A 15,064-nucleotide genomic window follows, 5' to 3' on the forward strand; every position below is an offset into this window, starting at 1 on the left:
GCTGTTGCAATAGCATGAATTACATTTGTATTGCATACTGTATGGCAGAATAAAACGGTACATCGTGCTGTGCTGTAGCCCTGGTATTACCTAATTCCGCATCAGTACGGAAGCAGACGTTGCTGAGGGAATTATTCCTGGTTGGGGTGGCTTTACAAGTCATGCAAGGGTAAAAGTTGAAATCGTTGCAGTCAAAAAGTACATTGAGGACATTAAATGAAAATCGAAACTTCTCTGCCCTCTGGAAATGTTGTGTTCGTCGTGCCGTGAACTCCCTCTAGAATACCCTTTGCGGCAAAATACAGCACTGCATTTGGTCCATAAATAATCAGCTAAAAGACCACGATGTCCATATTTTGTTGTTTGTGATATAAATGTGATTACTTTGCTTTTGTCTTTGATCCAGTTTTACTTTCCCATCAGGAGTCACCTTTACAATTTGTCTGTTTGTAGGACATCCAGGCTGAGATCGATGCCCACAATGACATCTACAAGAGTGTGGATGGAAACAAGTCGAAGATGGTCAAAGCTCTGGGCAGCTCAGACGAAGCCGTGTTCCTCCAGCACAGACTGGACGACATGAATCAACGCTGGAGCGACCTAAAGACCAAGTCAGCCAACATTCGGTGAGTAAAACTTGGAGGATTCTTTGTTTGCTTTGCTTAAAGTTGCAGTTCTTGATCCTGCTGGTGATGCAGCGACATGTCTGCCTCTGTTTACTGTGTTAATAAAACAGAGACTTGTATCTGGCAAAAGTTGGTCTCCTAGAAAATAGGATTGTCACATATGGAGGAAATAAATAAATAACATATCTACTCATGAATTCAAGGGTGTAAAAAAGTGAATCCTACACACAGATTCTAATCCGTGTATCATTCGTTGTTTTCATATTCAATTGAGAATCCACAGTCGGAAAATGAAAAAATGACTTATTTCATTATTCATGTACAAATAAAAAAACGAGTTTGTCATTCTTTTGATTGTATGCACAAATTAACTCTTTACAGGGCACTCATAGAAATACGCTGAAATTCTAAATTTCAACCTTAGTGTGTTGTTGTGAGATCTTTCAAAAATATTTTATTGTTATGTAGAGAATCAAGGCCAGTGAAGTTAACATATTTGGTTACTTACCTGTAAGTGGCAAAAAAATAAATGAAATCCAAGAACTACATATATAAAAAATAAAATATACAAATAAAATGTATTTTAGAACATTAGACCATCACTTTTAGGACATTACAACAACATAAGTGCTGATCCAGACCCCTGTCCACATCCACATTATCCCTTTGAACATCATTCCTTACATTAGTACCATTACTTCATGGTACCTAACGAAGCAGGTACACTCACTGTTCATGCAGAGGTGGACCTTACAGACCCTGGAGACCACATTGGACCTGAGATTGTTGACTCACTGTAACTGTTGCTGTCACTGTCTTCTAATGTGTGTTGGAATTACCAAAAATAGTCACTTGCCCGATAAAGGGTTAAAAATTGGAAATGTCGGGTTTCATGTTGACATTTTTGATATCCAATTTGGTGTGACTTGGAGGTTATTGATGTCTTCGTGTGTTACTTGAAGTGGCTTCTACTTAAATTGGCTACCATTGGCTGCACTATATTAGACAAAACAACAATACCTGGAAGATCCTGCTGATTTTTTTTCAGTTGTCATGTCGTCGTCCTCAAGAGTAACGTGTTTGCTGCCTTTGAATAACATGAAATTCTCCATTATCGCAGAATGCATTAGACAGCATACTAACAAACCCACGATTGTCCAGAATCTGTGTATCATTCATTCTTTTTGTATTCAATATAGAATCCATAATTGGAAAATGAAAAAATTAGTTATTTCATTATTCATGTACAAATCAAAAATTTAAAAATGAGTTGTTTTTCATTCTTTCGATTGTATGCACAAATTAAAAATTGGAAATAAGCAAATGGACCAAATATCAGGTTTCATGTTGACATTTTTGATATCCGATTTGGTATGATCCGAAAGTTACAGACTTCTTCATGTGTTACTTGAAGTGGCTTCTACTTAGACTGACTACCATTGGCTGCACTGCATCAGACAAAACAACAATACCTGGAAGATCCTGACAATTTTTTCAGTTGTCATGTCATCATCCTTGAGAATACCGCATTTGCTGCCTCTGAATAACACAAAATTCTCCATTACCACAGAATGCATTAGACAGAATACTAGCAAACCCACGATTGTCCACAATCCGTGCATCATTCATTCTTTTCGTATTCAACTGAGAATCCACAATCGGAAAATGAAAAAATTAGGCGTTATTTCATTATTCATGTACAAATCAAAAATTAAAAAATGAGTTGTTTTTCATTCTTTCGATTGTATGGACAAATTAAAAACTGGAAAGCAAATGGACCAAATGTCGGGTTTCATGTTGACGTTTTTGATATCCGATTTGGTGTGACCCGGAAGTTGCTGACTTCTCGTGTGTTGAGCTGGACAATCATGGATTTGCTAGTATTCTGGCTAATGCATTCTGTGGTAATGGAGAATGTTGTGTTATTCAGAGGCAGCAAACGCAAAAACTGTTTTGTCTAATACAGTGCGGCCATGGTAGCTTATCTAAGTAGAAGCCACTTCGCATAACACACGAAGAAGTCAGTAACTCCCGGGTCATACCAAATCAGATATCAAAGATGTCAACATGAAACCCAACATTTGGTCCATTTGTTTATTTCCATTTTTTAATTTGTGCATACAATCGAAAGAATGAAAAACAACTTGTTTTTGATTTTTCATGTGTGCATGAATAATGAAATAATGAGTCTTTTTTTTGTTCTTTTTTATTTTTTATTTCAAAGTTTGAGACAAATAAATGAACAAATAAATAAAATATAAATGTTTTTGTTTTCCCATTGTGGATTCTCAATTGAATATGAAAAGAACAAATGATACACAGGTCAATTCTCCACCAGACCGTGCCCATTTCTACTTATTGGAATTAAACTTCTTTGCCAAGGCCACTAAATTCTTTAACACTGTGCAGCTTCCTTGAAGGTGTACACATTATATTACCCACTCGACTGGGATATGAAAGGAAACGCTTTCGTATTCATGATGGAACATGAGTCACACGTCTTCAACTGATTACTAGAACATGACTCACATATGCTGCGTCGGAATCGAAAATCACATGTGACACCTGGTAAAATATGTATATGTTTGTTATCGTCTGAGGGTAAAAAGTAGGTCTTGCATTTAACATTTCTGCCATGTCAAAAGGACCCCAGAGTCACATAACTTCTGAGGACACAGACAGTGCCATGTCAGCCACAAGCCCGGCATTAATAAATAAGGCTGGGCGAATCTCTGGGGGATGAAAAGGATGAAGAAAGTAAAGGTGCAAGTGAAGCTGACAGGCCCAGATGGAGATGTTCAAAGACAAAGACGAGTAGGAACAGAGCACAGCAAAGCTCACACTGAAGGGGGGGGGGGGGGGGGGTTAGAGATGCTGAAGACGAACATTACAGCGGGGAAAATAGAAAAGGTCTAGGGAATGTTTCTACGTTGAAAAGAGCACGCATTTAGGAGAAAGGAATAAATAGGAGTGAGTTAAGGTCACGCAGTGCAGCCGTGATAAACTACACTTTTTCCACCGGTAGACATGTCGGAGAAAAATAGACGGAGAGACTGAGTGAGATGGGTCTGTGTGGGAGGGGGGGTGGTCTCTGCATGTTGATTGCATACAGCCCATTATGCCTTAATTGTAGTACATGTGTAATTAAGGCTAACTCTGTAAGCAGCGATGGGAGGTCTCTGTACACTGTGCTCAGATGCATTATGCCCACAGGAGAGCAGACAAACAAAAGTGCTTATCAACACATATTGTATGCACGCTGCCACCCACACAATTAGCAACCAACTGTCTTCCCTTTTGCAAATATTATCTGCTCCAGTCGCGCACAAACTTCTCTTCTAAGGTCAGTGATCTGCTGTTTAAGGGGTTTTCTTTTAGTAGAAACAAGTTGTTAGTCTCATGTCATACGCTATATAGATAAAAGTATTGGGACACGTTGAGTTCAGGTGTTTATTTTCCAACAGGAGTCTGGGATACGTAACAATAACGACATGTCATAATATAGTTTTATATTGTGATAAAAATTATATTACGTATTTATGTATTTATTAAATCTGTCACCACCCGCCCTCTTCGGAGGACAAATTTATCTTTAAATACAGCTTGTGTTTAAGTAACAATCTCAAACTTTATATTCACATGTTCATTCATTCCTTGCTTGTATACATACAGGGTGGGGAAGCAAAATTTACAATATTTTGAGGCAGGGATTGAAAGACAGTGTATGACCAATTAGTTTATTGAAAGTCATGAGAATTTATTTGCCACAAGAAAATTGACATAATAGAAAATGTTTTTATTCTATGTGTCCTCCTTCTTTCTCAATAACTGCCTTCACACGCTTCCTGAAACTTGTGCAAGTGTTCCTCAAATATTCAGGTGACAACTTCTCCCATTCTTCTTTAATAGTATCTTCCAGACTTTCTCGTAATAGTTTTGCTCATAGTCATTCTCTTCTTTCCATTATAAACAGTCTTTATGGACACTCCAACTATTTTTGAAATCTCCTTTGGTGTGACGAGTGCATTCAGCAAATCACACACTCTCTGACGTTTGCTTTCCTGATTACTCATATGGGCAAAAGTTTCTGAAAAGGTATGGATAATAGTGTTAGGTATCATTATGACATCAATATATGTTTGGTTTCAAAGCAATTGACGTAGTGCCTGCTGAGAAAAAACAACTAAATGTTCATTGTAAATTTTGCTTCCCCACCCTGTATACATAGAGGGAGGGCTCATATAGACAAAAGTGTGCAGGGACAGCACGAGACAAGACAGTGGGCTACAGTGGGACAATAGTTCCCAAATGATTTCTTCTTTATTTTTTTTTATCTTTTACCTTTTGATTTGTTACCATTTATTGTAATATGATGCCCTGTATTTTGCAGTTTTAAGTGAAAATTGCCTATTTCCCCATATTTAATGTATTGATCATGTAGATGTCCATTAAAACTTAGATTACACTTGAGGGTTATTATATCAGAAACAGAGAAAACTGAAGTAAAAAGTGACTAATTCAGTAAAATATATCATTAACTGAACATAAACCAAGTGTCTCCATCCACTGACATTGATCCGACTCCATGGGTTTTAATGGTGAATCGATGATGTAGAAGATGACAGTGTTTCCACGGTAACTGCTGAGCCTCTGAACGTCCAAATGGGTCATATCTGATGACCATGAAAAGACAACAAACTGCATTTTACAACAATTATTTACATGTATTGATAGAATTAGTGGATCAACAGATATTAAACACTTTATATCAGTAAATAATTTGGGACGCCAGCAGATGTTTGGGTCTTTATGGGTTAAACATAACCAACCAGTGCAATGATGTTTATCACAATATAAAACTATATTATGTCATTTGTCATTATTGTTTTGTATCCCAGACCCGTTACAAAAAAAAAACACCTGAATTCAACATGTCCCAATACTTTTGTCCATTATGCAATTACGCTATGAAGCTAACGAAACATTTGTTGCAATTTATAAAATATTTAGCTACGTTTGTGAGAGTTGACGATGCACACTGTTTCGATGACGGTACATATAGTCATGGCTAACTGAATGGTACATTTCGGCAGAGCTCATCTGGAGGCGAGTGCTGAGCGCTGGTCTCGTCTGCTGGGTCTCCTGGAGGAGCTGTGGAGGTGGATCTGCATGAAGGACGAGGAGCTGGCCAAGCAGATGCCTATTGGAGGAGATGTGCCCACCCTTCTACAGCAGCAAAACCACTGCACGGTACGTTCTGTCGCCGCAGGCTGTGTTCCCGCCACACTCGACAAGATTTATCAAACTTTGTCCTTCACCGTTCTCTTCAGCTGTCACATAAAGTTAAGTTGAGCTCAAAAGTTTATCTGTTTATGAAGCAGCGGGTAGCGACAGCCGGTAACCAATCACACCTGATGTACTGTTTTATGTCATGGCTACATGTATTCATCCATTATTTCTAGGGTTGAGAACCCTCCAGGTGCTGCAAAGCTGTTTTCATATTCATTTTGGCAAAAATCAAGTGGATTTCTACAACCTGTTTTAATTCCTGCTTAATTTGTTACATCTATAACTAGTTACATCACGACATTTGCACATATAAGGTCAAGGCTTCAGATGAACATGTTTCCAAGTACGCCATAATTATTTTTCAGCAGCAACTGTTGTAGTCCATACTGAAAATATGTCCAAAATTTGAGATGATCACCTAATGGGACAGAGAAACACAGCCAACAACCTGGAGGGGGCGGGGCCTGAAGTGGCTCATTTCTGGTGTCATTACTCAGAAATAGGGTTGAAGATGGACCTGTGGAGTTGAATTAATGAAGACTTCAGACCCAAGCATAGCATTTACAGTTTATGTAGATCACAGGGAAATGTTTGAAAATGTATAATTCCATTTTGAAAAAAGCTAAGTATCACTCCTTTAATATGAGATGCCAATGAAGTGTTCCATTCAGCACAACACTTGACATTTTGGCTTCTTTTATGTGATCTTATTATTATCTATGTTGCTTGAAGCTTGAAACATGAAGTCAAAGGAGTTACTTATAATTTTAACTCAAGCATCATCCTGAAGTATCTCTCTACCCAACATTTCAAGGATTCAAAGCGTTTTATGTACTTACTTTGCCACCCACACTGAATGGCAAGAGAATTTAATATGCCTAAAAATTTAAATAGAGTAATTTAACGAGGAAATTGAAACAAACAAAACAAAGTGTTATTTAAATATGGCATGCAAAACAAAATGAGCACAAAAAATATATATTACTATTACTAAGAGAAAAATATATATTTACATAAATGTGCAACATCTGTCAGAGGTAAATGACATTTAACATGTGCACAACTGAGATAAATATGTTAAAAACTGTCAGATAAACAATATGGCGTGTGTATACAGCCCTAGAAAAAATTATTAGACCACCCTTGTTTTCTTTAATTTCTTGTTCATTTTAAGGCCTGGTACAACTAAAGGTACATTTGTTTGGACAAATATAATGATAACAACAAAAATAGCTCATAAGAGTTTAATTTCAGAGCTGATATCTATCCATTTTCCATGGTTTTCTTGATAATAACCAAAATAACTTCAGTTCATACATCAATATCTATGGCATTGTACTGCCAAAAACAGTGCTTTTAGACATTCCATGTTTTCTTTTCTATCTGTTTTAATCAAATGATACACACAGGAGTTAGTACTTGATTGCATAACCACTGTTTTTGATGACTTGATGGTCTAATATTTTTTTCTGCGACTGTATATGTTGCACATAGGCAGAACTTCCAGGAATATCATGTATTTGACGGTCACACAGAAGGTCAACATCCTATATCTTTATAACAGAAGCACCACTCATATAGTCTTAGTAGAATATTTCCTTACAGATTAAAAAAGCCTAATTGAGAAAAAAAAAAAAAGCGCTGCTAGACTTACTTTTTTCCTCACAGAAAACTAATAAGGACTCTGTAGTGGAATCAATAAAGAATTAAACAATAAGCAAATGTGACGATGACATTTGTACCAATAATCTTATTAGTTACTATCCCTAATGACAATATACAGCTGAAAATTGGATGAATATTTGGCAGTGAAACCACAAGGAGCTCCGCTGACTGTAGCAGCAATCATTCAGATGTTATTAAGGGCCAGGCCTTTAAGCGCTGTGGCTATGGTCAGTTTATAAAAATTAGCGAATACAACAGTCAACCATAACCGCAGCATGATGTTTTATTATTGTTTTCCATCGCCTAATTACTTATTATAGTCACTCAGCTGTAAACATAAATAAGACTTGTACCCGTACAGAGTAAGAGACCAATATTAAAATTGCCACAGTGCAGTCACTATGGCCCGTCCATCTATTTCCCTCTAAGTATTATTGTTATTTGTCAGATTGTATTTATTCCAGCAAGCCATCGATACCATCATTGTGTCGACCCATTCACACCTTTTTCGTTGCAATTTGTCATCTGTGTTCTCCACTGTATTATTTATTGTAACCACTGGTTATTATGATGGCGCATCGGCATGTAATTGCTTTCAGATAGATGACTCACCCCGTGGCTACTGTTTACTCCCAGTCCATTGGCCGCCGCTGCCGTTGATGTTGCTCTTGACACCATAATGCGTTTCCACGCAGCCGGTTCACCACAACATTATTTTACTCCCCGAAACGCCTTGAGAGTAAACACGTGCAGTCATGCGTGGGTGCGGGATCACAGACACACCGAGACAGATCAACAGACGCCCTCCAGGATAAAAGACAGACACACACATAGACACATGTGTTTGAAGCTATGTATGCTTGTGTGTGCACCTGTACTTAATGGATGTAGTTTTTTGAGCAATTTTTTTTTTTTGCTTGGAATTATTATTATTATTTTTGTAGCTGTAGAAGATTCAAAAAGCTGCAGCGAGTATATAATCATGTCCTTTTTTTCAGGACACCTCTACACTCAAGATCTGGCAAGATCAGGTTTTGCTTTATTGCACTGATTTCCAACCTTTTTTGGTTCGTGACCCCATTTTAACGTCACAAATTTCTGGCGACCCCAGACATTGATCATGCAATAGTTTGCTATACTATGTTGCAAATAAACATTAATTTTTGACGATGTTTAGTCTACATAATGTGTATTATTATGGACGGAGGCAGAAAAGCCAGGTGTAGATTACTGCACTAAGTGAGAATTTTAATTTACTTGGTCAGGAAATGTACAGTCAGTCCAGCTTGGATTTACAAAGCTGACAATTAATAGTGAACAAACAAGAACTCAAACTATGAATTATGAAAGAGCTGCAGCATCTGAAACCGACCATAATGACCATTTGACAGATAAACAGTACCACATGGCCTGATCACAGTCAAGGGTACCAGAAAGGGTGCACATATAAATAAAAAATAATACTGCTCTATCAAAAAATCAGACAGGCCATTTTATTTATCTGATATTTCTCTTTTTAAATCCAAAATATTTTTGTATTATATTATGGTGTCTACAAAAAATTTCGCAGGCTTGTACCCCTGTCAAATCAGAAATTATTTGGTGTACGGACACTACAGCCTAATAGCCTCCATATTTAATGCCTCCAAAGATATACAAATGTTTCAGCACTCAGGATAATCATGCATTGTTTATTGCATAGATGTCATGTCCAAAGCATGCGTGCTGAAAAATTCCATATATTGACAGAAACAATAAAATTAGACCCACATATTTTGACATGGTGTACGGACTCTACAAGATTGGAATGAAAATCTGGCTTACCGCATGGTCGCATCTCTGTTAGGTCTTTAACTGAGTCTTACTGGTACAGGAGTAAATAAACATTTGTGAACAAGTTATAACAATATATCTATTAGGCATATACGCCATATTATTGATGGAAGTATATTGGTGTACGGACACTTCATGAATTTTGGTGAACAACGCGCCATTGAAAACATGCGGTTCGACGTAAACATCCGTTTGCCACAGTTAGCAAATTTTCTGCAGCCAGGGAGCAGACCAAAATCTGTCTAGTTGTGCATATTTAGTCATAATAATACTTAAATTACAGGTTCCCATTCTATTATTACAATTAAAGGGCTGTAAAAGAAGGGTTTTCAGAACAAAATGGTTGATTGTCTTAATACTGAAAATAAGAATTGATAATCAAACAGCTATTCAACAAAAATGATCAATAAATGAAAAGCAATGTGATGTCTGTATTTTGTAATAAAAAAGACACAGGAGTTGAGTAGTAATTATTTATTGTGTTACAAAACATTATGTACAATAATTTTGCTTTCTTATAACAATAAAATTGTGCACATTTTCATGCTCATTGGGTCACCATTTTATCAGTTTTTATCCGATTTTCTTCAAATTTGGAGGATTGCAAGATCTAGTAATAAGATGGCCAAAGAAACATTTTGGGAATGGTTTTGGGGATATCTTTTTGCAATACTGATTAATAACGGATTGCAAATATACTTGTTCACCTTGATTGTGATCAGGCCGACAGTGCTTCAGTTTCAGCTTCACAGCTTGTCATGTCTTTTATGTTTTGTGATTGTCTCTCTCAACTCACCATATATTTTTTATTAGTAAGAGTTTTTACATTTTTATCAATTACTAGAAATTTCAGGTGACACCATTTGAATTGCAGGTGACCCATGGTTGAAAAACACTGCTTTACTGTGTGTTTTAGGTGTAATAACAGTGGAATAACAGTGCAATAACAGACAAAAACAAAAAAAACATAATTTAATTTTTATAGGTTTTTACTGAATAAATCAACTTATCTTTTCTACATTGCATTATGGATCAGATCCACAAAGGCACAAAACATTTAAAAACAGGCAGAGTATTGTTAAAATTGCACTTAATTTCATTTAGACATCGCAGGTTCATATTTATTCAGGTTATTCACATTTAATTGTTTTGTTTTGATTTTTCAACTCCATATATTTTTTATTACTAAGTTGTTGGTTTTTTGAGCAACTTTTTATGTTTCCTTTACAGATGTAGTCTTAACTTTTCATATAATGAAATGAAAGAAAAAAATGCACACAGGGATTCAGTTATTTCCCAGAAACTCGGCTCGGTACTAATATATTTCCCCCTAAAAATCAAGTAATGAGAAGAAATGAGAATAAAGAAATTAAGTTACAAGGAAATGAAGAACATATGAAAAAAACTAAAAATAACATCATCATAATACTACAAAAGAACTCACTTCCTAATCCCAACAACAGCAGGGTCACTTACAGCCGCAACATGTTTGTTGCTTGTCGGGTGCAAACTTCTGGCTGTTAATTCAAAGACAAAATATGGAGAAGGGCAGATAACTGATCTACTGTAGCGATGCCATGGGACTCCACTGGCAGACAATCAATTTCCTGGCTGCTGTAATGTTTGCTAAGTGTAGTCATTTAATGATTTAATGAAGAATCATCATTCAAAAGCAGAACACACTGTGAAAGCAAGTAGGTTTCCTCAAGATTGTCACTAAAAATAGAATATTACTGGCAGAGCAAAGCAAAATCATTTACATGCGCTGATTCAAGGCCAAAAACGCATATAAAACATTGACAGATATACTGTATATTACTGCCAAGGAGTCCAGTCTTAGTTGTATAAAATTAGGAAACCACAAATTATGATTATGATTTTTGTTTCCCTCTTTTTTTTGTCATTCAGCATCTATTTCTAAATTTAGTGATAAACAACTCTACCCTCTGTCCATTTTAATAGATGGGTTCCTCTCCGCATGATAAGCTCTGATGTTATTTATGTTTCTGGGTCAACTTCTGCTTATTTGTTTCTCTGAGTCCGTAAAACCTATCCAGTTTGTCTTCCTTCCTCTTACTTTTTGATGAGATTGACAACAATACAGTCCCAGAAAAAAATATTAGACCATCAAAAGTCATCAAAAACAGTGGTTATGCAATCAAGTACTAACTCCTGTGTGTATCATGTGACTAAAACAGACAGAAAAGAAAACATGGAATGCCTAAAAAGCACTGTTTTTGTCTGTACAATGCCATAGATATTGATGGAAGAACTTAAATGATTTTGGTTATTATAAAAAAAACATGTAAAATGGATAGATATCAGCTCTGAAATCAAACTCTTATGAGCTATTTTTGTTGTTATCATTATATTTGTCCAAACAAATATACCTTTAGTTGTACCAGGCATTAAAATGAACAAGAAATTGAAGAAAACAAGGGTGGTCTAATAATTTTTTCTACGACTCTAGGTAGTCTTAAATGAATGAGTTAAAATTGTAAAACGTAAACACATTAGCTCACCAGCATTAATTCCCACTGCATCTGCCAAACCTGATCTTTATGGATTACCTTGATATAGAGCGCAACATTTATGAGGAGTTTTGCATCTTTATTTTCATTCACACCAACATTTTTCATTTGTCAGCCCTTAGTCGTGCTATCCAGTATCAGGGGAAGGAAAAATAATCTCAACACGGCCTTATTTAAGGGACAGACACAGCTGAGGATGAAGTGAAACAATCCAATTGTTAAAGGTAGGGTAGGGGAACCTGGAAACACCGTTCGAGCAAACTACAGGGTGTCCCATAAGTCTCCATACATAGGAGACATAATACATTCCATACATATATGGTTCTAACATGTATTTCTTTATATTTCTTTATAGTTCTTCAGCAGACACGCATTGAAATGTGTTCCCGACAAAATGGCAGTCATATAGAGCATATTATATAAATAAAAATGGTTTATGTCAAGAAATGTTTATTTTTCCTATGTATGGAGACTTATGGGACACCCTGTACTTTTTGAAAATACACAATTCAAAAGTCCAAACCCCTTTCTTCAGACTTACCTTTGAAGCCACACCTCTAGAATACTGGAATGCGCAATGGTTGTTCCCGAGGTTCATGAGTGCTGCACAGCATCAATTACCCCCCAGCTCTTAAAATTCACCCCCCTTTGCAGATCCTTGCGTACCTCTGAATTCAGGTCTGTTCATCAGTATGTTAGATTAGAAGTTGGACTTTTCACTTGCTGTTTTGATACGTGTTGTAAGTTATCTCGGTCTAGCAAGAACAGCTGATTGCAGTAAGACTGATGTCAAGCTAGCAGCCCACTTAAGTTTCCTTTGAACGCTGTAATCTGTACATTTCACCATTATGTTTGTCGGCAGAACAGCCCCAATACATACCTATCTGACTAACGTTACATTTCCTAGCGATTTATGTTAGTGACAAAACAGCTTACCGGTGAACTTTACATCCTAATATAGCTAATATAGCCAAGCTCTGGCTCTGGCTTTGTTTCCTGTACAAGTGCTCCAAGCCTCTGAGAACGCTTGATTTGTGCAACAAATGGCAGTTGAGTTTGATGGATATATCACCATTCAATCATTTCGATGGGCCACTTTAAATGATTGGATGGTGTTTTTTCAGGCCTGTCCGTTCCACATGTGACTAAAATTTTTAATTTTTTTATTAGATAATTTAATTAATTGGTTGCACTCAGGGTGTGAAGGGGATTTTTAGTAATATAGTAAAAAAAAAAAAAAATGCTCCAAGAAAACATCTCCTACCCTACCCTTAAGTCAGTGTTTCTCAAACTGTGGGGCGGGCCCCCCTGGGGGTGTGTGAAGGCTTTCCAGGGGGGGCATAGGATCATTCCTAGGTGTTTTGTTTTTTTTCTTCAGGTTAGAACATGTAGCAGGTGGAACTAATGTTTTAGCGTTGGAGCACCCTGGACTCATTTTAGGGACGTACAACAAACAAATCTACTGACATAGTGATCTGTCACTAGACTAGACCAAGAGTTGAGGTTTGGACAATGGACAAGGATTGGACTGGAAAAGAAAAATGTGCAATGTTTCTGGTTTTGCACAGTTTGTACAGGTTGCACTTTAATGTTCTGAGATGTGCAACGGGAACAGGCTCATTGCAGCCACGGATATTGTTAAAATGTTCATCTTTGGTACCAAAATTTGTTTGTTGTTCTACAAAAAAATTTACCTTATTGTCATAGTTGTAAGATAATTACACATTTCCTATTTTTGATTGGAAAAATAATGTCTCAGGGAGCAGTTTTGTTGAGGTCATTTATATTGTTCAATCAAAAAATCAAAGTTATTTTTAATTTGCACAACAAATTATTCAAGGAAAAGCAAAAAGTATTCTAACGATATTGATGTTTCTTTCAATAAAAGTTATAATTGCACCACAGGTACAATGTTGTTGGGGTTGAGGGGGGCTTGGAGATTTTTCGTGGTCCAAAGGGGGGCCCGGCAGAAAAAGTTTGAGAACCACTGCCTTAAGTGGAGACATCACTTCCTACTTCTGGGTCCAAACCTGTTCATTCATCTCTATTCAATCTCCTCCAGTACTGTCCATAAAACACATCCACTTTTCTTTCTACCACTTTACATTTGGTGATAAAGAGCAGGGAAAGTCAATGAAGTAAATATGTAAAGTTACAAGTCTGAATGAAGGAAAGTAAAAAGAAGTTTGGCGCTAGCTACTGTTGACGCGTCAGCAAACTAACATTATTTTCCACTGTTTCTCTCAAACCACATATTTACGGATTCTCCTGATATAGAATAAGGCTCTTATGAAGTATTTTACGTCTTCACTCTGTTTGTCAGCCCTTTATCAGTGCTCTCCAGCTCGGGGGAAGATACAGTAAATAGCTGAGCATAAAGTGAAGGCATGCACTGCTGTAAAAGGACGAGGAGATGAAACACACACTTAAGACACTTAAAAACTTGATCTGCTGCAGGTAAAGCACTGACTATGGAGAACTGCACTAATACTTGTATTTGATTTAAATAAATTATTTTAACCTCTTCTGCACCTGAATTGACGCCTCATTAAAGAAAGAAGCTATAGTAAAGGAGCACAAGGTTCTGCCGGTCATTGAATGTTTGATGTGATGTTTCGATGAATGCTCTAAGTAGTTTAAGAACTTTAACCCATTAACCGTCGACCAAATTCATCTACTGATCTAAACTGTTTAATACCTGTTGATCCACTAATCCTATCAATACATGTAAATAATTGGCGTAAAATACAATTTGTCATCTTTTCATGGTCATCAGGTATGGCTCATTTGGACGTTCAGAGGCTCCGTAGTTACCGTGGAAACACTGTCATCTTCTACAGCATTGATTTCATCAGTAAAACCCATGGAGTTTAATAAATGACAGTGGATGGAAACTCTTGGTTTATGTTCAGTTAATTATGTATTTTATTGAAAAAGTCACATTTTTCTTCAGTTTTCTCTGTTTTGATATAATAACCTTCAACTTTAATCTGAGCTTTTATGAACATCTCCATGATGTGTGAATTAAATATAGGGAAATACATTATTCACACTGAAAAAACACAAAATAAAGAGGAAAATGTAATAATAAATGGTAGTAAATCAAAAAATAAAGGTTAA

The 15,064-nt window shown here is 36.5% G+C and overlaps 1 protein-coding gene across 6 annotated transcripts in view; it reads left to right on the plus strand.

Moving 5' to 3' along the window:
• The window catches only part of utrn (utrophin), a 397,580-nt gene that overhangs the window by 214,196 nt on the left and 168,320 nt on the right, over positions 1-15,064 (plus strand). For all 6 annotated transcript variants that reach the window (XM_030127978.1, XM_030127982.1, XM_030127981.1 and 3 more), the window contains 2 exons: positions 454-626; positions 5,720-5,876. In XM_030127978.1, the coding sequence (XP_029983838.1) occupies positions 454-626; positions 5,720-5,876 (330 nt within the window). The remainder of the gene's footprint in view (positions 1-453; positions 627-5,719; positions 5,877-15,064) is intronic.

Source organism: Sphaeramia orbicularis, chromosome 24 (genome assembly GCF_902148855.1).
Source record: "Sphaeramia orbicularis chromosome 24, fSphaOr1.1, whole genome shotgun sequence".
In the NCBI taxonomy this organism is placed as follows: Eukaryota; Metazoa; Chordata; class Actinopteri; order Kurtiformes; family Apogonidae; genus Sphaeramia; species Sphaeramia orbicularis.